General features: G+C 37.9%; 2 protein-coding genes and 2 non-coding genes across 4 annotated transcripts; 2 read left to right on the plus strand and 2 right to left on the minus strand.

Moving 5' to 3' along the window:
• Window positions 1–9,919: 9,919 nt before the first annotated feature.
• Window positions 9,920–10,026, plus strand: LOC116131753. Its single transcript, XR_004128291.1, has one exon. It is a non-coding gene; the product is annotated as a small nucleolar RNA R71 (small nucleolar RNA).
• Window positions 10,027–16,885: 6,859 nt separating this feature from the next.
• Window positions 16,886–17,030, plus strand: LOC116131755. The gene has a single exon (XR_004128293.1). It is a non-coding gene; the product is annotated as a small nucleolar RNA snoR137 (small nucleolar RNA).
• Window positions 17,031–17,542: 512 nt separating this feature from the next.
• LOC116131713 (protein SIEVE ELEMENT OCCLUSION B-like) lies at window positions 17,543–20,568 on the minus strand. Its single transcript, XM_031417378.1, has 7 exons — window positions 20,298–20,568; window positions 20,111–20,215; window positions 19,503–19,951; window positions 19,292–19,401; window positions 19,037–19,179; window positions 18,453–18,944; window positions 17,543–18,369 (listed from the first exon to the last, which is right to left on the minus strand). The coding sequence occupies exons 1-7, from the start codon at window positions 20,487–20,489 to the stop codon at window positions 17,755–17,757; spliced, it is 2,106 nt and encodes a 701-aa protein (XP_031273238.1). The 5' UTR covers window positions 20,490–20,568; the 3' UTR covers window positions 17,543–17,754.
• Window positions 20,569–22,437: 1,869 nt separating this feature from the next.
• Window positions 22,438–25,365, minus strand: LOC116131748 (protein SIEVE ELEMENT OCCLUSION C-like). The gene is made up of 7 exons (XM_031417420.1): window positions 25,188–25,365; window positions 24,963–25,070; window positions 24,431–24,876; window positions 24,163–24,272; window positions 23,933–24,066; window positions 23,200–23,688; window positions 22,438–23,099 (listed from the first exon to the last, which is right to left on the minus strand). Exons 1-7 carry the CDS (start codon window positions 25,362–25,364, stop codon window positions 22,494–22,496), a joined length of 2,070 nt encoding a protein of 689 aa, XP_031273280.1. The 5' UTR covers window position 25,365; the 3' UTR covers window positions 22,438–22,493.

Raw genomic sequence — 25,365 nt, forward strand, 5'->3', positions numbered from 1 at the left:
TAAAGACATGCTCGTCCCCGAGCATCAGATATAAAACACGACTACAAGAAAACTAACAAACAAACAAAAACACAAACAACAAAATTGAAAATGAAATAAGAAACATTAGACTCAAACTCAACACAACGAATTGCCTAGAATTTACACAAGTCTCAAAGATTGTTGAAAAATTATTACTAGAAAATGTTCAACACTCCAAGAAGTTATAAGTTGCATCAACTATCTTTCTCTATTGGTCCCCCGAGTAGGTGATCCCCACTTCAGTCCACATTTCGACTTCCCGGATTATTTTATGCAGAAATGCAAAGTTTATCAGATGGCGGTAGACTCCATAAGCTTAAGTATCGAACTACTCTCCACTAATGAGGATTAGACATCACTAAAGATCAAAAGGTCTTTACAGGTTTGTAACGTTAGGCTCAGTTAGTGGGCTTCAAAGAAAAGGAAAAGATAAACTAAGTAAGAGAACTTGGTTTCCTTTAAGCAAACACCAAGACTTAAATCAACTTCCACTTTCTTCCTCAACCACCACTTAAGATATTAACCATTTAATAACCCTCAAGCATGTGCACTTCTCATTTTTGCTACTGCAATACAATTCTCAATTTTTTTTTTTTTTTTTTTAAACAACAATAATCGATTTGAGGTTAATTACCCCCCTTATTCTTCATGCCCTTCTCACAACCCCCTAACTATTCTTTTAGTTCATTCACACAACTCTCCAAGCTCTTTGTGTTTGCATTAGGTTTAGAATTCTCTTAAAGGTTGCAGAAGCGTTTAGGGTGAAAGGTTGGAGCATTATTGGTTGCACAAGAAAAATAGAACAACGATGATTTCATAAGGCTCAAATGGGTAACTAGGGATAAAATTCATGGTCGGCTGGAAATGCTCAAACGTTTCAAAAAATTGCCTAAATCACTTCCTCAATAATGTCTATTCCTAGAATTTCGCCTCAAGCACTTCTCAACTAGGTTCTAGAGTCCATCAACATTATCAAGACTTTACCTAATCACTTAAAATGTTTCTAAGCATGCTGAAATAATGAAAATGGTGGTTGAATCACTTAACAAACCTTAAGCTAAATTTAGTCAACAAACATAAACTTGAAGCAATGCTTAACATTTTTCAACAATAAAATCTCAACAATCCTATTCTCATCATAGACTTATGTAATTCATCATTGGCATACACAACAAAACATGAAAACAACTAAACACAAATAAAAAATTGTTCAAATTTTTCCTACCCCCAAACTAAAGATGACATTGTCCCCAATGTCACATTATGCACAATTTAGGAATAGAAAAACAAAATTTACAAAGGTACGAGATAGTTCCCTGATTAATCCGTGAAGTCGGAGTTTCACACACAGCAAGCACACTCATTCCTTAGTTTTCTCATCACCATGATCTGTAAAACAATTGAAATTATGTGGTGTCCACTGTGTTAGAAAATTTCACTGATTAATATGAAATTATTACAATTCTAATCTCGCCCTTACAGCTACTAAGAAGTTCAAACAAAATTAAACAATCCAAACAAAAAGAAAAATTAGGTTCCAGGTACAAAATAAAGGACAATACAATTGAAAACAAAAATAAACTACAAAACAGGTGCTTAGGTTTCATTCTTCAGCCTCCTCCTCTTCTTCAGTGTCTGCCTCTTCTTCAGAGCCCTTCCATTCCTCGGAATCCCAGTCTGCCCATTGGAAGCTTGAAGTATCAATGTTGAGCTTGGTGAAGCAGTTGTGCTGCATATCATACATCATCTGGGCCTGCTCTGCCAGCCAATGTTGACGGCGTTCCATCCATTTCATCTTACCCAACATCTGCTGCATCAGTTCCTTGATTGTGGATGTTGAACTGGATGATGTGGCAGCTTATGTGGTTCTTTGTCTTTTTGTTCCGGAGCTAGGTTCTTCTCTAGGAGTACACCCAAGTAGCTTACGATAGTATGCGGTGTTGGGAACTGGGGTAGGATGGATAAGTGGTTCATCATCTGTCTTCTCTACTCCTGCTCAAGTTTACAGCTCGTTGATAAGATGTGGGAAGGGAAAACTCCCTCGCCTTGGTTGGGCTACATTCTTCATACTCGTCATGATAATATTTCCCACATCCATTCTCTTTCTAGTGGCGATGGAATAAAGCAATACCCCCTTATCAAAAATTATCGAACTATAATGTGTCTCCAGAATCATCCTCGCACACATAAAGTACTGCCATAACCTAGCCATCGATATCAGATTAGTTCATTTGATGTTCTTCTTTCCCTTCTTCGAAACCTCCCAAGGAGTATCCGGTTTTTCTATAACCTTAAGTATCTCATCCTCCTTAAATTGTTTCTTTTTAAACTCTAGATACTCATCACGGTCAATCGAAGGCAAGTTAAAAAAATTGTTTATGACCTTCGTATCAATTGGCACATCAATCCCCCTCACAAATACATGCCCAGGATCACACTTAGGGAGGTTGGCGTAAAACTCTCTTACTATCGACTCTACAGCCGTATGTCCGGGTTCACTCATAAATGAATCCCACTTTCTCCCTTGACTCAACTCTTCAGCATAGACAGTGGTCAAACCCCGCTCGGCAATAAACCCTTTATCCTTATTGCTCCTTCGTATTATTGTCGAGCCTTGTCACTCACAAATCTATTGTCTATTTTTTTCCTTTTCCTTTACCCTTGGACGGTACTTTGAGAAGCATTTTTGGTCCGACAACTCTAATATACCCCCAAACTAAGATTCTAGCCAGATAATTCAACTCTAAATACCCTACTATTGATCACAATCACTCCTCAAAAACACCAAACTTTCAAAAAATTGTACCTAGACCCTCAATATCACTCTTTTTCCAAACTCAACAAAACACTTCCAAATTGAAAATCTAAGCTCCTCAACACCACACAATTCAAGATCCACACTTCTTTAATCACAATCAAAGCACAAACAACACTAAAATCCACAACTCATGCAAACAATCAAAATCTCAGATTCAAAACTCTAATAATCGAAATTGATCAATTTAAAGTTTGGAGAACTCGAAATCTTACCAATCTCAAGATGTATTCACCCCCAATTTAACCAAATTCGCCCTAGATCGCAAAATCCCCAAATTCTTGAACCCAAGGGTTTCCAAAAATTTTCTTCAATTTTTTGTAGAGATCCTTGCTAAAATGAGTTGTTTTGGTGTTTGTGAGGGTTAAGGAGTGAGGAAAAGTGATGGGAATTCACTGGAGAAGCTCTGGATTGAAGGTGGAAAAGTTTGGCTCTCGGATGTGTTTTGAAGTCTTTCGCGAAAATGAAGAGTTGCAACTCACTATTTATAAAAAGTAGTTTTCGCCGCGGCGAAGTTCTTCAATTACGAACAAGAACCCAGTCGATGCCACGACAAAGACAAATTCTTCACCACGGCGAAACTTTCCAGTGCATACAATGCCGCGGCGAAAAATACACTTCGTCGCGGCGAACTTCCCTTAGCTCAATTTCACAAAACTCTTTCAGCCACAGCGAAGAAAATTGTTTTGCCGCAGCGAAAAATTCCAGAGAGCACGTCGCCTCGGCGAAGAACAAACTTTGCCGCAGTGATATCTGGGACTTTTTGAATTCCATTTTGTGCAAAATGAAAACATTGGGTTGCCTCCCAAGAAGTGCTTGTTTATAGTCGGAAGCTCGACTTTCTCAAGTCCTCATGTCAGGATGTCAAGTTGGATGGGAAATGACTTGCAACTCATCACCCCATCAATGTATGGCTTCAATCTTTGTCCATTGACCTTAAATGTGTCATTTTCTTCATGTGACACTTCCACCGCCCCATACGGGTAGACTCTTGTAACTATGAAGGGTTCGGACCATCTAGACTTAAGTTTTCCAGGGAAGAGCCTAAGTCTAGAATTATACAAACAATACTTTCTGACCCACTTCAAAGTTCTTCTTCCTTATATGCTTGTCATGCCACCTTTTTGTCTTTTCTTTGTAAATCCGAGCATTCTCATATGCTTCGTGATGGAACTCATCGAGTTCATTCAAAGTCAGCATCCTTTCCTCCCCAGCAGCTCGTAATTCCATGTTTAGCTGCTTGACTGCCCAGTATGCCTTATGCTCAAGTTCTACTAGCAAGTGACATGCCTTCCCATGGACCAACCTAAATGGAGACATACCAATTGGAGTCTTAAATGCAGTGCAATAGGCCCATAATGCATCATCCAATTTCCGTGACCAATCTTTCCTAGATGTATTAACTGTCTTCTCTAAAATTCCCTCAAGTTCTCTATTTGACAGTTCCACTTGCCCACTAGTCTGTGGATGATATGGTGTCACAACTCTATGTTTCACTCCATATTTTTCCAATAGCGAATCTAATTGCCTATTGTAAAAATGCGATCCTCCATCACTGATGATTGCTCGTGGTACCCCAAATCTTGAGAAAATGTTCTTTCTCACAAAATTAACCACTACCTTGGCATCATTGGATGGCAATGCAACTTCTTCCACCCATTTCGATACGTAATCCACCGCAACCTAAATGTACTTGTTCCCATAAGAATTAGGGAAAGGACCTATGAAGTCAATTCCTCACACATCGAACATCTCAACAATTAGGATATTGTTCAACAGCATCTCATCTTTCTTCAAAATGTTTCCACTCCATTGACATTGGTCACATTCCTGAACTATCTAGAAGGCATCCTTGAATAGGGTTGGCCAATAAAATCCAGATTGAAAGACCTTGGCCGATGTCCTAGTTCTTCCAAAATGACCACCCACTTCTCTCTCATGGCAATGTTGTAGAATATTCTCCATCTCCTCTTCCAGTACACACCTACGTATCATCTGATCAGTACAGTGTTTGTACAGAAATGGCTCTTCTAAGAAATAATACTTCAAGTCAAAGAAAAACTTCCTCTTCTGCTGAAAGGTCATTCCATTTGGGAGCACTCTTGATGACAAGTAGTTTGCAAAATCTGCATACCACAGTGTTTCTTCCACTCTCATCAATTTCTCATCTGGGAAGGTTTCTTTGATTTGGGTTTCCTCTTCACTTCCCTGACTTGGTCGTTCAATCCTTGACAAATGATCTTCCACCACATTTTCTAACCCCTTTTTATCTCGGATTTCCAACTCAAACTCGTGTAGTAGTAGGATCCATCTTATCAGTCGTGGTTTTGCTTCTTGCTTAGCCAATAGATGTTTGAGTGTCGAATGATCCGTGTAGACTTCACCTTAGCACCTAGCAAGTAAGAACGAAATTTGTCAAATGCAAAAACCACAGCTAATAGCTCTTTTTCAGTAGTGGTGTAATTCAATTGTGCATCGGTAAGTGTCTTGCTAGCATACTGAATTACATGCAACACTTTGTTTTTCCTCTATCCTAATACTACTCCTAGTGCAAAATCACTAGTATCACACATCAATTCAAATAGTAGTCCCCAATTGGGAACTGCAATAATAGGTGCAGACACTAACAATTTCTTAAGAGTTTGAAAAGCATGCATGCATTCATCATTAAAATAAAAAGCAACATCTTTAACCAGTAAATTGCGAAGGGGTTTAGAGATTTTAGAAAAATCCTTGATAAATCATCTATAAAACCCCGCATGCCCCAAGAAACTCCGAAATGCCTTAACATTTGCAGGTGGTGGCAGCTTCTCTATCACTTCTGTTTTTGCTCGATCCACTTCGATGCCATCCTTTGAAATTCTGTGACCGAGTACAATTCCTTCATATACCATGAAGTGGCATTTCTCCCAGTTGAGCACCAAGTTCGTCTCCTGACATCTCTGCAAAACAAATGAAAGATTAGATAAGCAATTGTCAAAAGATGAACCAAAAACAGAGAAGTCATCCATGAAGACTTCTATGAACCATTCCACCATGTTACCAAAGATAGACATCATGCATCTCTGAAATGCGGCCGGTCCATTGCATAATCCGAAAGGCATCCTTCTGTAAGCAAAGGTGTCATAGGTGTTAGAGTAGATGCCCTAGAGCCAATCAATTATTGTAGAAGTGACTCTTTGTAATAATGTTCATTAATCAATAAAAGGCATTTTATTCTATATCGAGTAAATCATTATTATTGCAATATGTATTGATATATGTCCTTAGAATGGTACGTGACGAGGGTATCAAGTATTTCAAATCTTGATAGTGAGAACCCTATAAGCACATATGGTGGCCATTCTAAAAACGTCCGTAGCCCCAGTATTATTCTGAAGTAAGGGCACAGATAATACGGTAAGGCTATCACAGTGTTGAACGACCCTGTCGAAAGGCAGTAACTGATCTCACCTGTCAAGGTTGTTTGGTGACAACCTGGGGCAACACATGGGTGCTTGTTATAGGCGATTACACCGCAGCAAGTTCACTGGACTGACCCACCAGAGGATTCCATATGGATGGTAACCCCAGTGTCTATGGAACAAATCCTCTAACGAATGGTGGTGCATGTGATCCTTAGACTTGAGATCACCGGAGCGCCTTGTGCACCGATTGGTGTAGTTTGACACTAGCCTAACGCAGTTCTTTTCAGAGCTGTCAATACGGTGGTGATTGGCTGCATCAAGGAGTGTATCAAGACTATGGTGGATTGACAGAGGATTCATCACTCCCGGGTANAAGAAGAAAGAAGGGCGTTTTCGTCTTTTAAGGCGAAAGGGTATTTTGGTAATTTCACAGTGCAATTAAATTTGCTGAGGTCGTAGCCTTTATTTAATTTGTTAGAAAAATTAAATAAGTGAAATTACGTTTAAATGTGTGTTCGCACATATTTAAATATATTATCATTATTGTTAAATGTTAATATATATATTTAAATATATATTAATTGATTTTAATTGAGATAATGATGGAAAAAATAAAAATATTAAATTGGGAGTGTTTGGCAACACGGGGCATTTGGGTTGGAGCCCAATCCTATTCCGTATGAGATTAGGGCAAATTGGTTTTACTATAAAAGAAAAATTAAATGTAAAAGAAAGTGTGTTAATTTATTTTAGTTGATTTTTCTTTGTAAAACCAAAAACACAGCAGCCCCAATATTGACTCTCCCACGACAAATTCATTTTGCCTAGAAATCAATTTAATTGATTTTCCTTTCTTCTTAATCTTGAAGCCAAAGAGGATCTAGCAAATCCCTCTTTGGTTCTTTTAAGATTGTCTTCGTGTGGACTACGTGGGTTCGATCCTATACTTGGATCGGTAGCAAAACATTCGTTAACAAATTTGGTGGAGCTTCCAACGTGCGTTTGTTTCTCTTAACTCATGTTTAATATTTCTACAGATTCTTATTATGATAAAATTGTAAAATTATACCCTTGATCTTGGCTTATATAAACGATCCTGAATTATTTGTTTTTGTTTCCGCTGCGTATACGGGACCGTTTACTAACAATAGGGACAAGTGAAAGTTGTCTTTTCTTGATCTTCAGGAGCAATAACAATTTGATTATATCTTGAAAAACCATCCAGGAAACAGTAGTAAGTATGCCCTGGCAATCTCTCCAACATTTGATCGATGAACGGAAGTGGGAAATGATCATTTCTTGTCGCTTCATTCAATTTCTGGTAGTCAATGCACACTCTCCAACGTGTGACTGTCTTGGTTGGTATCAATTCATTGCTCTCATTCTTTATCACTGTGATACCTCCTTTCTTCGGAACCACTTGCATTAGGCTCACCCATGGACTGTCTAAAATAGGATAAATTATGCTCGCATCTAGAAGTTTCACCACCTCCTTTCTCACCACTTCCTTCATCGAAGGATTCAATCTCCGTTATGGTTGCACCCTAAGCTTAACATCATCTTCCATAAGTATCTTATGCATGCAAAAAGATGGAAAGACGCCTCTAGTATCCGAAATAGTCTATCCAATTGCTGATCTATATTCTCTTAACACTCGAATCAACCGCTCTTCTTCTAATTTGCTCAACCTTGAATTGATGATTACTAGAAAGGTTTTGGATTCACCAAGATACACATATTTAAGGTGAGAAGGTAAAGGCTTCAGTTCAAGCTTTGGAGGTTCTTTCTTTCTTTCCTTTTCCTTCTCTTTCTCAAAATCAAATTCCTCAAATTCTAGATCTTGGCTCTCAACCATCGGCTGAAGTGCTTCCAACAATCTAGCACATTCATTCTTTGCCGACTCATCTACCTCTATTATTTTTTATTGGACAATACATGCTTTTAGAGGTAGTTGCAGAGTGTTCTCTTCAATAGTCTCTGCTACTAGTTCATCCACCACGTCTACACTAAAGCATGAATCCGACTCAGATGGAAATTTCATAGCCTCAAAAACATTGAACGTTACCGTTTCATCTTGGATTCTTAACAGTAACTTTCCTTCTTGCACATCAATGAGAGCTCTTCCGATGGCCAGAAATTGTCTTCCCAAAATGAGAGACATTTCCTTATCCTCTTCCATGTCCAATACAACAAAACCAACAAAAAAATTACTTTATCCACCTTCACCAAAACATCTTCAACTATACCCCTCGGATGTTTTATGGATCTATCTGCAAGCTGCAACGACCTGGTTGTTGGCTTTACTTCACCAATTCCCAATCTCCTAAAAACAGAAAAAGGCATTAGATTGATACTTGCACCTAAATCACATAAAACTCTCTCAAAAGTAACATCTCTTATAATACAAGGAATAGTAAAACTCATTGGATCTTTGAGTTTCGGGGGCAGCTTCTTCTGCAAAATGGCGCTACACTTCTCCGTGAGCATCACTGTTTCCTTATCTTCTAACTTCCTTTAGTTTGATAAAATCTCCTTGAGAAATTTCGCGTAGCTCAGCATCTATTGCAATGCATCTGCAAAAGGAATGTTAATATGCTGTTTTTTAAATATTTCAATGAATTTGGTAAACTGCTTATCCTGATTTTTCTTCTTGAGTCTTTGAGGAAAAGGCAGGGGAGGAGTGTGATGTGCCAATTCTGGTGGTATCTCAGGGAATGGCAATTTCTCTTTCTTTTGTCTTTGCCTCTCTTCCTGCTTTTGCTCATCTTCCCTAGAACCGGTTGGCTTCTCTTCAACAATTATTTCTTCGTCAACTTCCTCATCGGAATCTTCATTTTCTTTTAGTGGGCTTCCTTCTTTCCCTAATTGTTCTACCTCTTCCAAGACTGTCCCACTCCGTAGTGTTATTGCATTTGCTTGTTCACATGGGTTAGTCACTATGTTGCTTGGTGGGGAACCCTATGGTCTCTCATTTAGCTTATCAGCCAACTGACCCACCTGTACTTCCAAGTTTCGAATGGACGCCCCTTGGTTTCTGAAATTCGTCCTGGTCTCATTCATGAAACTTGTGGTCTCTTGCATAAACTTTCCAAACATGTCCTCCAGTTTTGTCACTCTTTGCTCTCTCGGTTGATTGTTTACCCCTGCTTGGTTGTTTGACATCGTTATTTGGTTCCATTGATTATTCTGCTGATTCTGATTGCCCCAAGATAGGTTCAGATGATTCCTTCAACCAGGATTATATGTGTTGGAGTACGGATTGATCGGTTGTCTTTGATTTCCTGCCAAGTAGTTAACCTGTTTTGAAGATGAAGACGCTAAAGCAAACGTGTTCCCCACTTGACATTCACTCCTCAAATGGCTACCTGCACAAAAATCACAAGTTAGTTGAGGTGCTTGAATAGAGTTTACATGCATACTTCCCAACTGCTTTTGAAGTGTTGTGAGTTGGGCTGAAATGGCCATGTATGCATCAACTTCATGAAGACCCATAGATTTCTTTGGCTGCACCCTTTCATTAGGTCTTTGATAGTTGTTACTTGCCAAAACTTCAAGCAACTCATGAGCTTCTTCCGGTGTCTTATTTTGCAATGCTCCTCCCGATGCTGCATCCACCATAGTTTGCACATTAACCATTAATCCATTGTAAAACGTTTGGACTTGCATCCAAACTGGCAACCCATGGTGTGGACACCTCCTCAGTAGTTCCTTGTATCTTTCCCACGCCTCATATAATGATTTAGACTCTTCCTGTAGAAAAGATGTGATATCATTTCTCAATTTCACTGATTTTGTTGGAGGAAAGAATTTGGTCAGGAACTTCTGTGCTAATTCATTCCATGTTGTGATCGTTCCTGATGGTAATGCCATTAACCATCTCTTAGCTTTATCCCTCAATGAAAACGGGAACAATCTCAATCTGATGGCATCATCTGACACTCCATTTGACTTGAAAGTATTACAAATCTCCAAAAAATTGGCAATATGCAGATTTGGATCTTCCTTCAAATCTCCCTTGAACTGTACCGACTGTTGGATCATCTGGATGATTGCTGACTTAATTTCAAAAGTGTTGGCTTGTACAGCTAGTCTAGTAATACTTGACCCACTGCCATCAACTGAGGGAATTGAGAATTCCCTTAATGTTCTATTTTCTGTCATTTTAACAACTATGGCCTCTGGTTCAACTGTAGCCTCTCGTTTTTTTCTCTCTCTATTAAGTCTTCTAGTGGTTCTCTCAATCTCGAGATCAATAGGAACTACTGGCTGACGTCTTGCTCTTTGCATAAACTACACAGAAAGAGAGAAAAAGTGCGATCACAAGCTCACAGAAAAGAACAACTAAAATTAAACTAACACAATTAAAACAACAACAACAAAATAAACTCCAATCTAGCTAACACAAGAAAAACTCAATGTTAACACAAAAATCAATCACCGGCAACGGCGCCAAAAACTTGATGCGTTGTTATTACAACATGCAAATAGTAGCACAAAGTAATAAAGTGATGAGTGAGTATCGTTCCCACGAGGATTGGTTACTAAGCATTGAATTTCCTATTTGTTTTCAAGTTGGAGAAACCGAAAATTGTTTGGATTTATGGGAGAATATAAAACTTAACTGAAAGCAAAATTTACTAAGTGTAAAAATAACTAAATTATGAAAGCAAGATTTAACACAAGAGTAATATCAAATAAAGCAAACGGTTAGGGTTTTGACTTTATTAGGATCCTATGGATTAATTCTACAAATTATGCTACTTTTACACTCATATGCACGGATTGTAAATTGAATTCCCTAAGTTGTAAAACATACCTTCTCAGGCTATGAATTCCTACTTTTCCGTATTAATCTTTCGCACCCAACAAATTGAAGATTAACAAATCCAAGTTCATGAAGCTAATAGAATCCTAGATTGATTTCATTGTTTCTAAAATCTATCTCTAGCATTCAAAATAACAATGGTGATTATCCAAGAAGCTCAACATGATTCATTTCTCAATCTCATCATTTTCAACAAGTAATATCAATAAAAATCGAAATAATCACACAATCTATGCAATAGAATATAAAAGCAACAATAATCAATTGATTAATCCATAGAAATCTGAATTACATCAAAACCCTAACTCAAAATGGGTTAGTTCATAACTAAATTAACACAAACAGCAAGAAAAATAGTAAACACAGTAGTCAACATATTGAAATAAAGAGAAAATAGTAGAGATCTCCCCTAGTTGAAGAATCCACAAGATTAAAGCTCAAATCTCCTCTCCAAATGTAAAAGCTACTCTAAAACAAACGAAAACCAGACGAACCTCAACCAAAATGGCAAGGTTTTTCTTATATAGTTCCCCCAAAAACCTAAAACCTTTCCTAAAATAAAACTGTGCATTTTGGAGAAAACAAAATTTCACATACTTCGCCGCGGCGACGAACCAAAGTGAATCTCATGCCTAGCTTCTTTCGCCGTGGCGAAGAATAAACTTCGCCGCGGCGAACCTTCCTGGAAACTTTTGAATTTTTCCCACAACTCAACTTGAATTTTCTCTACTGCTTTCTCGCGCTCTAAGCTTTCTTGCAACTCTTTTTCCTTTTGGCCTAACTCTTTAGTGAGCTTCGCTATTGTTATTTGCAGCTCTTTGGTGTTGTCATCCTTTTTCAAAAGCTTGTTCTTATGAAACTCTTCTGTTCGTAAAGCAGAGTTCCTTTTTGTTAGATATATGTTCGTTTGAACCTGAGCAGTGTTTGCATCTTCGTTCGAAGTTGCAAGAGCTTGATTCAACTTGACAACCTCCTCCTTCATTTCATGAAGCTTGCCAGAGAAGTTGATCTTCATCTTGTTGTGAGCAACGTTCAAAGCGAGCAAAGACTACAAGAAAATAGATAAAGAGTTAGTTTTTTAAACTAAGGAATCGACTTGCATAAAAGAGTTTTCGAAGAGAAAGAGTTGTCTTACCTGACGTTGCATTTGAAGAGCGGTGGCCACTAGGTTGGTAGGTCAAGAGGCCACATACCTCTCAAGGTAGATGCTAGGTGGCATTCTAGAAGGGTAAAGACCATCGGCCTTAGATGGTCTAGTATTGCATTAGAGGTCTAACACAAATTGGTCGTACCTTCTTGGGGCAAAGACCTCTTCAATTCGCTTTTCGCCAGTTTCTCCTTGAGTGGCCAAACCTTCGCCCACTTGCGAGGTTCTTTCCCTTGCTTGCAAAGTCCTTGGGGCACCCTGTGAGGCGATCTTCAAAGAAAGAGGTTGGTACAGCTATAGTCCACTTGGCAGTATCCCAAAGCCTTCTGACTTAGATTCAGATTCTTTGGTTGGTATTGTCTCCTCTTCTTCGAGGCCGTGGTTTTCTTCCTTATCGGACGAGCAATAGTAGGCTGGAGAGATTTTTCATGTCGTTCTGCAGGTGGTTGCCTTTCGGCACTAGCTTGTGTCTTCGTTACAAGGACATCGCTGGAGGTCACTCCAGCTGTTCCAGTCGGGTTTAGTCTAGGGAAGGTGAATCCCGTAGACTTCTTCGGTTGCATGGCTGCTGCATGGCATATGAATACATCAACAAAAAGAGTCGAATTTCATAAAAAGAAGAATTTTTCTGTTTAAGAAATACTTATGAGCTGAACTGTCTAAGTATGCGTCATGAGGAAAAAACTTGTACTTCTGGAGATTTTTTGTTGTCACGAGCAGTCTTGCGTCACGACTCTGATCGAGCAATCGACCAAATGCTTCGATGCGATCAGCTAGCACTGACAATCTGGTCGTTTTGTTTTTTGCAAAGGAAAAAAGGAGTTCGTTAGCTTATTGACTAAAAAAAAAATTAAGGTTAAAGGGCGAACGACCTAAAATTTAAAAGGAAAACCTACTCGATTCCGTAAATTTATAGACACCATCATACTTGAAGAAAAAATATTTGGTTTCGTAAGCCCCCACGTTGTTGGGGTAACCAAATATCTCTCCCTCAATCGTTGATCGTTTGGAGAGATAGTATAAGTCTTTGTCCTTACTCTTCTTTAGGATGTAAGCGCAAGCGAGCTCTTGCATCGTTGGCTCCTTAAGGTCGTGCTCAGCAAATACTATATACATAGTGATAGATATCATATATGCATTTGGTGTTAGTTGGAATGGCACGACCTGGAAGTGGTCGAGGATCGACTTGTGTAGGGGTGGATGGGTATCCTCACTCCACATTTGAAAATGGCTTCCGAGATCGCAACCATTCCCTTGAGAGGATCCTGAGCAGTGTGCGACCTGTGTTGATGCACATTCATGTTGATCGAGTATTGATCTATTGCACTCTGGATCTCTTGTACTGAGGCAGTAGAACATATCACCTTTACAGGACCTGCCGAGGTGCCCAGTGGTTGCGAGCTCCCCTCTCCAACTGTTCTTGTCTTAGGGATCTCCATTGCCCTTTGAGTCTGTAAAGATGTGACATGTAGGGGTGACTCAAACCCTGAATAATCTACCTCATACGATGACTCAGAAGAGTAAAAGAACCTTGGTTTCTCTTCCATAGCCGTCAAAGCCCCTAAAAGCCCTACAAATTCTTAAGAATAATCTTCTAAAAGATTTTTGCCCTAACTTTCAAATCTTAAAAGTGTTTCTTTCAAACACTACCCAGAAATGTTCATCATCTAAGCCTACTAGACACTCGTGACTACCATGACTGTAAAAGTTATGTTTTTTTTATAGGAACAAAAAAGAGAAAAAGGGAGAAATTTCCTTACCTCTTGGTTACTGGGAACAGGTGCTCTGCTGTAGCGTTGAGTTTGCATTAACTGGAAGAAGATGAACTTATGTTTTAGAGCTTGAAAACGTCGTTTTTTCTCTCTAAAAAATTTGACCTCTTTGAAAACTTAGGGTAAGCTTAGGGTTTTATAAGGTGGAAGACGACGCTTGACTTTCTTTTATAAGCGATGTTTAGGCGAGAACGCGCTCCTAGCCGTAGATTGCGACCACATGTTGTCAATCCACACGACGAGTAACTCCCACGTTTCGTGAAAATCAACCGGTGCATTTCTTTATCGAAATCGCCAAACGCCGGCGTGATTATCTCCTTCACATTAAATGCGTCCTCATCCACATTTAATGCTTCAAAAGGGAATGTTGTTTCAGCATGGCTTGCATTTAAATCCTATGGTTGACACTTATTGAGTGCAGAGACACGTCTGTTAGATAAGGTTTGTCTTATTAACGAAGCCAGCTGTCAAGCGCAACGAAGAACATTTAAGGAGGTCGTTCAAAAAAGACATTTGTTCAACATGTCAGACTCAAACACTGAACAAGATGGTTTTCAGTTTTAAATAGAAAAACGTTCTAAGTGTTTTCAGGTCGTGAATGACGATTGGGGTTCAAAATACATCTTGATAGCACAAGACATGATCGAACTCATGTCGGCGGACCTCTGTAAACGATCACGTCAGGTTGCTAGTGTTAATCTCAAAGTCTAGATCACAACCCATACTCAGTTCGTTGGTCATATCAAGCAGTCAGCTTCAGGTCACCTGCAGCGATGTGACTATTCTCAGCTTTCAGCTTAAGCAAACATTTCTAAAAACAAGTCAAGTCACAGCATAATCATGAAGTTCTTAAGATCCAATTCCTTGAATCATAAGAATTACATAGCTTCTGTTTTGCCTAAAAAATCAGGGCTGACATAAGCTTACATCAGCAAGTACCAATCAAAGTTCATGAAGGTTTTGCGTCGTTTAGAAGCTGCCATTTTTCCCCAAGACAGGGAGAATGCGCTTGTCACCAACCTAGCAGGTTCAGGTTTTGTCTACAAGTGAATGAGGACGGCACACCTGTCCAAGCCCTAGATATTTTGAGAATATTTCCTAAGTTATGAGCTAATGAGAGGCAAGGAAGGACTTGCACGACACCTACCCACTTGCAAATTTGTAATCATTTCCTTGAATATTCAGTCATTATACCTATGTTTGATGTTTTCTATAAATAGAGGACTCCCCCTCAAATTCGGGATCGATCATTCTCTAATTTTCATAATATTCAATAACAATGACAACCTACGAGAAAGAGACTGACTTGATATTCTCTTTGAATACTCAGTCATTACACCTTTGTTTGCTGTTCTCTATACGCGACCTCTTGTAACACATTTATATAAAAGAAACAGTGGATGTAGGAATCGTTTTAAGCATCCGAACCACTATAAAAATACTGTCTTATTTATTATTTAGTCTTGGCATTCAATTGTATCTATAACCTTGTCCTAACTCACAAATCATATCACGTGTAATTTCTAAGACCTGCTTAACATTTTGCACGTGCGAGGTCGTTGATGTCAAAATCAAACATCAATAGTGCTCATGGGAGTATGTTGGTTTTTTGCCTTATTCATCTTGAAGCGTTTGAAGAGATCATTTATGTACTTTGATTGATTTAGCAAAATCTCATCGTTTTGTTGCTTGATTTGTAATCCGAGAAAGTAATTCAATTCTCACATCATGCTCATCTTGAATTCTCCCTACATCATCTTAGAAAATTCATTGCAAAGAATTTCATTAGTAACATCAAAGATGATGTCATCAATATAAATTTGAACTATCAAAATGTCTTGCTCATGCCTTTTAGTAAATGAGATAGTATCTACCTTTCATTTTATAAAACCATTTTGAACAAGAAAACTATTCAATCTATTATACCAAACTTTATGAGCTTATTTTAAACCATAAATAACCTCTAAAAGTTTGAAAACGTGTTCAAGAAATTCAGGATTTTTAAATTTAGGTGATTGTTTGACATAAACCTCTTTTTGAACAAAACCATTTAAAAATGCACTCATAATAAACTCAAATGGGCAACAAAATTGGTAGTGTCAGATCTCGCCGTAACACACAAAACAACTAAATATTGACAATAAATTGAACGTGTCCTCGACAATAAATCAACCACACCCTGGATCCAAGTCAATAATTACACTCAAATCAATGTTAAAAATCTACTTTTCGTAAATGGCTCCAAGTGTTTTTTTTTTTTTTTAAATCAATGAAGAATGTGAGAGAAGTTTGATTTTTATACGAGGAAAAAAGTGAAAAGTGTCAATCCCCAGTAAATTATATCTTACTCAGACTTTGATGGGTTTACATAACACTTGACAAAAGTCGTTAATCAGTCCAAAGGGGATGGGCTTACTTTCCGCTAGGCCGAAGCCCAACAATGGATTTTGTATGGCATTTGCGTAATTCTATCAACTGCTTAGTCTCCATAAAACCCTAGTCCACGCAGCCTCTTGTCACTTTCACCGATCAAAGATAAGAAAAACCCTAACGCCCCTTATGCCTCTATATAATCTCAACATTCAGATCTCTATCTCAGAAGCTTGTATTTTACAGCACTTTTTAATTTATGAATAGTCTTTTGATAGACGTTGCGTTCTTCCTTTGATTTACAATTCTATAGTTTAATTTTCTGAGTAGTCGCTTTTGATAGGCGTTGCGTTCTTCGTTTGATTTACCATTCTTGAGGGACGTGTCAACGAAAGCGTAAATAAACTTCAATTTCTGCCCTACTGTATTGTTTTATACAGACTACTCATAATCGTAGTAGTTTGTTTGGTGGGTGGATTTGCCATTTTTTTTTAAATTTAATTAATACAATGAGTCATTTGTGGTTGGGTTGCTTCTTACTGGTGAACTCTCTCTGATAACTTAATGGGGAATGTTCATGTTTCCGAAGCATAAATTAATAAATCTTTGCCAGTTTCTAACAGCGCTGTGTATTCTTTTCTTGCGCAGTAGCTACCTGTCTCCTGGTATATTTCTGCCTCTTTTTTAGCTGTAATCTCATTTTATCTTTTGTAATGTGCTTTTTTTTAATTGATTTGAGTTTAAATATCCAAAATCAATGATTTCAAGTTTGGTTGATTTGAGTTGTTATTTTTTTTAAATGATTTTATGGTTGATAGATTCGAGTTTTAATGAGAAAATTATATTTTTGATGAGCTTTTCTAGAAAAATGTCTTTCGACTTATAGTATAAATATCCAAAATTAATGAAGAAAATTGAAAATTAATCTTAGATTATTATTACAGCAGCATAAACCTGAAATAGATGATAACCAAATTCCAGATGAAGCTTGAATTGGACATCTATATATTCAAACAAAATTGGAATTTAACTTAAATGAATATAAGAATTAGGATCAAGAATTATGTTTTGGTGAAAAACGGAGAGGAGGCATAGATTTGCAGGCTTTCAAAGAAGAAAATTGAAACAATACCAAAAGTCTTCTTTCTGAATGAAGTTCAAAGGCATCCAGAGAGACCATAAATCAGATTGAAAAACATTATATTTTATTAAGGAATGAAAGCAGTAGTAGTTGAAAAGCAATTAATAACTCATATATTGGGTCATTACAACAAACACACGTAGGAGCAAGAAGACACAAAAGCAGCAGCCAGTAGTAGCATTACTTATTCAATCCTAGAACCAATCCTTAATAATATATTAAATACGATATGCTCCCTCTGCAGATTGTGTATTGCTTAATCGTTGCAGCAGCGGTACATGATGAACTTTTCCATGGGACGGCTGCATTCAGCACAAACCACCTTCTCCGGGATTGTCCCCATTGTCCCTGGAAGTACCAGACGGTTGCAATGATGTGGGGTATGAACTTCTCTCAGATGATCATTCAGTGCAGGCACAAAACCCCTTTCCCGCACATATGACTTCCATGATTCGTAATCTATAAAACTTTGCACAATGGTTTCACCCTTGGCCTTGGCCATGACATTCCCCTCACTAAACACAGCCCATCCTTGTTCACTCCCGTCAAAACTAAGCATTGTCACTATCTCCTGCATTATAGGATCGTTTGCCACACTCTTCCCATGTTGCATTTTAGAGTGCCACATACTCTCTAACCGCACCCAGAAGAACCACACCAGTGCCAAGTCTTGCAATGTGTTGCTAAGCTTCTCCACAGTAATGGTGCTGATGTTTCTTCTAACTTTCTCTTTGGGGTTGCTCTTCCCCACGTATAGCATCTCTAGTTGAATATTTGCAGCTTGTGCAACTGAGTGTGCCATTGCTGTGAATTTCCTGATCCATTCGATGTCTTCTCCACCATACAAGCATATGCACTTTTCCTCTGCTATCTGAAATTGGCCCCCAAAACATATAATTATTCAGCCCAATAAAGTAAGTGTAAATTTATAAAAGATGTAGAAAGTATATATACCCAAACAGCGATGGCTGCATCCACAGAGTCTGCTAACAACTCAAGTCTCCAAGATTCTTCCTTCCAAAGAGCTTCCTCCCTAGCGCTAGTAAAAGGGAATGCAAGGCTTCCCCAAATCCATAGCATGTGGAGGGCATTGTTGTTGACCACTTTGCCTTGTGGATCCAACACAACAAGAATAGGCTTCTTGTTGAACTGCCACACTTCCTTGATGTATTTGATCACAGCCGGGTCAATCATTGTGTGGTTATACACAGAGTACCATGGCATTTGATTCTGGAGAGTCTCAAATTTTTCTTGCTTTTGCTGGGTGAATGGAGTTGACCTATCCACAACTGGGATCCACACAACCTCGTACTGACTTTCTGTCCTTGATGGATGCTGACGTGACTCTTGATACATTTGCTCTAACATGAATATCTCCTCAGTGGACACATCCAGGTCTGAAATCAGTAGAAGAACATTTTTCCTCCTCAACACTTCGATGTTAGCCTGTTTACGTCATAATGAAGTACATATTATTTCGATTCTCCTCAATCTTGATATATAATTCGTTTACTTAAAATAAAAAGAAATTAGCAAACCCTTCTCTTGGTTGCACCCTCGAGGAGCGGCAGTTGATCGTCCTTGGTATAAATCAGTGCCCTCAGAACCTTCATGTTGTCCATGTGCGGTGATTCCATCAGTCGCACAAGTGTTTGATATGCTTCAATATGCCTTTTCTCGTCTGCATTTCATTCACTCTAAAATTATTAGTAACCTCTTCACATATATAATCAAAATAAATAAATGGAAATTGTTTACTTCCTTTCCATAATATTTGAAGTGGAAAGACTCACCAATGAGTTGATAACAGAGATTGAGCTGCTTCTTAAGATGGGTGTGTATGCTGCCGACTTTGTGGGCTAAGCTTGATAGTTCCCATGCCTCAGTTGTTGATGTTATGAACCTGATAACAGCCAAGAGAATCGGCAGTAAAAATTGGGCTGCTTTAATTTTATGATTATACTGAGAGCAAACGTGGAATGATAATGATCAGCAGAAACATACTCGAAACCCATGCCAACGAGGCCCATAATTTGTGAAGCACAAGCGACAATGCTGCGGATGGTCCAGTAAACGGCAGTAGGAATGTGGGCTGTGGCAGTTAACATTGCTGGTGTGTCAGGGCTAATGTACTGAGATGGAAGCTCTTTGAATTCAACAATGCATTTGGTAACATCTAGCATGGCCTTGATGAGGTTGCTAAGTGCCTCAAACTTTGGTTTCAAGGAGTCAACGCGTTCTAGTATCTCTGGCAGTTGCTTGAGGAGTGCAACCGATTTGGCAAGTGAGTTGGTCGGGTAAAGTTGTGCCACCACCCAGAATTCCCCGTAGTTCAAAGCAAATGCAGCCAAGGCTAGCACCACTTTAGCATCCCACGCATAGCTTGTAAGAATGTTGAATATTCCCAACGTTGTTGCGTGTGCATCTCCACCAACAGAACATTTGCAGGATATCTATATAATCAATGAATAAATTAGTTTCTGTTGGTTTCCAAGCTAATTTCTGAAATGGTAGTAGTAGTGCCATCTCCATCGATGTGAAAGTGGGTAAAGACTAAAAACTTGAAATAGATAAATTTTCAACACAATGAAGAATAGGTGATGTTTGGAAACCTCGCAGGAAATTTTATTGATGGTCATTGACAACAGATCGAGCATGTCGAAAAAGTCAGCTTGGAAAGCCTTATCATCCAACACATCCAGTTGTGCTTGTGTTCCCTGCATAGTCATAAAATTGATCAGCGACGCCGTGAATGTGGAATATTAATAGCAAATCAAATGCTAGAGACAAGATTTATACCATATCAAAGCCAGGGACACTGGGGGTGGCACGTCGGAAGATGTCCTCAATGATGTAAAGAAGAGGTTTGACAGCAAATTCACGGCCATCAGGAGCATGAGTGGCCTGGACTTGCTTCATCATTGCATTGTCATCTGAGGTTGAGAACATATGGCGTTCCCTGAGTTGCATTCTGTGCGGTACAATCTCCATTGAATTGCTAAGATGTTTTAGATGATGGATAATAGAGGAAGGGATGAGAGAAAGGCTTTGGTCTGCATTTGGTTTACCTCTCTAAGTCGTATATATAGTTCAGTAAATGGAATAAAGGCTCATTGGATGTGCTACCTTACTTCCAATTTGGTTTTAAACATAAAGTACGACCAAAGGATTAAAATTCCGGATGAGATTAAGCAATGGTCCAGTTAACTATATCTTCTACCTTTACTGTATGAAAGGTTAGTCCTGAGAATCCTACACCAGAAACGTTACCTAACTTTAATCCATACACAACACATGTTACATTATTATATATGGTGTTAAATAAAAATATATTACAATAATGAATAGACGCTTGTTTTTATAATTAATATTTTCAGGTTTTTTTTATATTAAATTGTGGTATAAATAAATATATTATATATTATATATTACATATATACTTTCCCTTTAGCTGGAGGCAATTTCTTACTTCTCTTGAATGTCAATTAACTTGAATCCATGCAGATAACACGTCCTTCGTTATTGCCAATTTCCTTGTTAAAATGTATATGGCTCTTTTTGCTTTTTCTCACCTTTTCTTTTTTCGTTTTCTTCTTCCAAAAGATTGCCCCTGGAATGCTGCTTCAGGATTCCAAGTAGAGTTAAGAGGGTGGAATTAACACCTCATTAAAATACGCTAAAAAGCAATTAAATATACTGCTTTGAACCTGTGAGATTTATAGGTATCCTTCTCTTGCTTTCATGTCTATAACTATGATAATAACACAGTTTGTGTAATACAGAGAATGGTAGCAAAACCTGATTTTAGAAGGACAAGTGCTAAATCTGACATTCCAATTTTGTGACATAAGCAACCATGCATCATTAAAGCAAAAAAAAAAAAAAAAAAAAAAAAAAAAAGAAAAGCTAGCAGAATAATAATTGATGAGATGCAAAATGTTTTGTTCATTCTTCATGTTACTTTTTAAGCTTTGTACTGCTTCCTTCCTTGCACCAGAGGTTTCTAATAATCCGAACCAGGCAATATGAAGAATAGTGTCCAAAAGGTTGTGGAAAAATCTTAAAGACTGTGAAGGAAGATCTGTTGGGGTCTACCAGCAGCTTAACTGCATAGGAAATTTTGGAAACGTTATTCATGGCCTAACCATGGGACCCCATAAGTTACCTTATTAAAGCCTGCAAATGGAATTCTCTTCTTTGCTTAAAGTGAAGAATTGAAGCATTAGCTTCATTGTCCATTTGTCTCTTGCCCAACAAAGTAAAAGCTTGATCAAATCAGAGACCTTGACTACTTCTCTTAACATTTGAGCATCAAGTACTTGCCTAAAAACTATGTTTCCAATATGTGAGAAAGACATCAAGATGATATCCCTCTGTCTTTCTTACCCTTGTTAAAATACAGTAATAATGATGATGACCTTCAAGGTTTCAGAACTCCATGGAGCTGAAAAATTCGGGATTTTATGGCGTTGGGCTCTACAAAAAGTTGGGAAATCAAAAGGCTGCAACTTAACGAAGCTTGTTGCATCATCCCTTTTCTCAAAAACTTGTAAAACCATCTGATACTGATTTGGGTTTTATGGATTATAATCAATGTAAATCTATCTCAGATTATTTACAACTTGTCGTTTGAATGTTAAATGATTGCAACAATGGCTTTTCATTTATGCTTTTAATCTATGCCACACTTCTTAATAGTTCACTGACGATTGGCGTCCATAATACTGATTTAGAAATGACTCGTCCTTGATATCTGTGTAACAAAGGTTTTTCAGTCTACAAACTACTTGTTTATAAGATGATTTTTTTTTTTTTCGAATGTAATTTATAGGAGATATTTATAATTATTAATTCTATTTCAGTAAATAAGATACCAAGATTTCATTTTGTTAAAATAATCACAAACTGCAAGTACATATATTTTATTTGCCAGGGAACAGTTATTTTTATTTTTAGTATTACCTTCAACTCAGAGCAGAACACTCAAATTACAAATCATTCATACACTACAAACTTTTTAAAGAGGCGCTTACAATTTTGGCATACAACAATTGACCCATCACCATCAGCATAAGGAATGAGCTTAGAGTGACTACAATGAGCAGTAAGATCTGGCGGTTCAACAACATATATAATTGCATCAATGAGTCCCAATGTTGCCACATTTTCTCCCCAGTCTGGAAACCGGTTCAAGTACTCCATCAGCTTACTTCCTTGAACCCATATAATTTCTGATGATAAACCTTTACCTATTACAGCCCAACCATTGTCTCCGTTGTCTGTAGTCAGTAATGCTGACACCTCTCTTAGAATATGATCGTCATCAGCCATCTTTCCTAGTCGGAGTTTTGATCTTCTCACACTCTCCAACCGGAACCAAAAGAATTGTATTTTTGTGAAAGAGAGAACGAAATTAGTATGCATTTCTTCATTGATGACAGTTAAAATGTTTCTCACTTGTTCACTTGGGTTCTTCTTACCAACATACACCACATCGAGTTGCAAGCCATTACCCTTAATTTCATTTATTTTAGCACTGAATTTTCTAATCCAATGTAAGTTGTCACTTCCATAAAGGCAAATATTCCTGCCTTCTTCAACCTGACATAAAGGAATTAGTAATTAGAAGTAAAAAGTAATTGAATTTGAAGTATTTGTAATGAGTGATGATGCTTCTTAACTGTGAAGTCATGTGTCTTACCCATTTAGCCAATTGTGGATCAATTTCATCAATCATAAGTTGCAGAGTCCAATTCTCCTTTTCCCAGAGTTGAATTTCTTTTGAAACTGAAAATGGATAACCCCTGGCGCCCCATATCAATACCATATCAAGTGCATTTGAGTGTGTTACCATCCCTTTTGAATCCAACACTACCATGATGGGTTCATCCTTGAACTTCCACTCTTGTTTTATGAACTTTACCACTGCTGAATCAAGTGATTGCGGCTGCCAAACCGAAAACCATGGCAAATAGTTCGATAAAAGATCAAAACTTTCCTTTTCAGCATTAGTCCATGTATCCGAAAATGAGATGGGAACCCATACAATTTCATAACTTCCCTCTAAATTCTTGCTGTGTGGATGATCATATGTTTGGTGAACCAACAAAAATAGTTCCTCCAATGGAAGGAGCTCTGGTTTTGATACCAAAAGAATGACTACTTTGTCTTTCAGTTCAGATACACCTAGCTGTCAATTAAAATAAATGAAGCCAAATAGTTTAAAATCTGAAGAGGCTTATACAATGGTTCTTTTGGTAGTTTAAGTCATGTGATCTTTCAATTAAAATAAAGGAAACAGAGCAACAACTTAACATTTACTGAATTCTAAAGTTTTTATTCTATATAGTTGGATACTATTTGAAGGTGTGCTGTGATTAAAATCTCTAAAATTATGGCTGAACAAAAGAAAAAGGAAAAAAAAGAATAAGTACCTTTGCTTGTGTTGGGCAATTCTTGAGTGGTAAGTCATTCTTTAAAGCAAATAACAGTCCAAGCACCTCTTGGTTGTCTGTGTGGGACTCCTTGTCCTTGAAAGTATCTATAAGCTTCTGATACATCTTCATCTCTGCAAATTTTATGAAAAGAAAAAAAATATGCACAATTCAAATTTCATGTAAAAGTGAACTCCTATTGAATTACTCAAAAGTACATAAACAAGAACCTATATCTCGATGACATTCATCCACTTGCCGTCTGAGGTGACTGTAGATCCCGCTCAACCTATATACCAAACTTGAGAGCTCCCAAGCTGCAATTGTTGAATTTGAATACCTGAAGAATAATCAATACATGATATGAGCATCAAACAAATGAATTAGATCATCAAACACTAAATAATTCTTTGAAGGCTAAATATCTTGATAGAATATCCTAAACAAAATTAAGAAGATCAGAATATTAGTAGGGATAATTGAAGGGAAAGAACATGCACTTGCTCAGGCTTCATGGCAATCAAGTCTTTGATACTAGAAGAACAGACCAATGTGCTTCTAGTGATCCAGTAAGCAGCAAAGAAAATCTGAGACTTTGTAGCGGAAATAATCTGAAAATCTGGTATTACATGAGCAACCGGCAGGCCTTCAAACTTAATTATACACCTGGTCACATCAATCATCGTCTTAACCAACAAACTTAATGCTTTAAATCGAGGCTTCAACTTGCTGATGCTGCTTGGCCATTGTTTGAGCATTGCAACCGATACCGCCAAAGGATTTTCCGGGTATAGCTGCATTGTGAGCCAGAATTCACCATAGCTTGTTGCAAATGCTGCAAGTACTAAAACCACTTTTGCATCCCATCTATAATTCCCTAGCAAATCAAACATGACCATGGTCCTTGTATGAACATCTCCTTCCCCACAACACTTGCAGAGTATCTGGTATTACCAAAAATGTACTAAATTGATCATTTATGTAAATGCTTGATAATTGTTAGCAATAAAGAGGAAGAAAGATTAGAAACCTCGCGAGATATTTTGTAAATGGTGTATCCCAGCGGTTCTTGTGACCCAACAATTTCAATAATGCTTTCATTATCCATTGCAAAGGCATCGCTATGAATATCAGAAACCTGAAAATTCATTTAAAAATTTAATGCTGTTAATGACGAAATTGCAGACTAATACAAAAGGAACCTTTAAAAACATCTTTTATATTCATCAATTGGTCAGAATAAGCAGGGAGTTACTAGCACTTCTGATGTAGTAGCAAAGCACATGATATTCTCGGTGACTCGAAGCAATTGCTCGGATTCAAGACGGCGACCATCAAGGTCATGGGTAAGAAGGAGTTTCTTTATGAGAACGTCTCCTTCTAGAGACGATGCTGAACGTGGCCGCCATTGATGGCTTATGACTGAGTTCATA

The sequence above is a fragment of the Pistacia vera genome, unplaced genomic scaffold (genome assembly GCF_008641045.1).
Source record: "Pistacia vera cultivar Batoury unplaced genomic scaffold, PisVer_v2 Contig240, whole genome shotgun sequence".
Taxonomy (NCBI): Eukaryota; Viridiplantae; Streptophyta; class Magnoliopsida; order Sapindales; family Anacardiaceae; genus Pistacia; species Pistacia vera.

What these genes read in the sequence shown, in the direction of transcription:
- LOC116131713 (XM_031417378.1), bottom strand. Translation starts at nt 20,489, where the DNA reads ATGGAGATTGTACCGCACAGAATGCAACTCAGGGAACGCCATATGTTC. An exon ending in AGGGTGCAACCAAGAGAAGG is followed by an intron (nt 18,945 to 19,036) that starts GTTTGCTAATTT and finishes TGACGTAAACAG; the next exon opens with GCTAACATCGAAGTGTTGAG. An exon ending in ATGCAGCCATCGCTGTTTGG is followed by an intron (nt 18,370 to 18,452) that starts GTATATATACTT and finishes GGCCAATTTCAG; the next exon opens with ATAGCAGAGGAAAAGTGCAT.
- LOC116131748 (XM_031417420.1), bottom strand. Translation starts at nt 25,364, where the DNA reads ATGAACTCAGTCATAAGCCATCAATGGCGGCCACGTTCAGCATCGTCT. An exon ending in GCCATGAAGCCTGAGCAAGT is followed by an intron (nt 24,273 to 24,430) that starts GCATGTTCTTTC and finishes ATTATTCTTCAG; the next exon opens with GTATTCAAATTCAACAATTG. An exon ending in ATTGCCCAACACAAGCAAAG is followed by an intron (nt 23,689 to 23,932) that starts GTACTTATTCTT and finishes TTTAATTGACAG; the next exon opens with CTAGGTGTATCTGAACTGAA.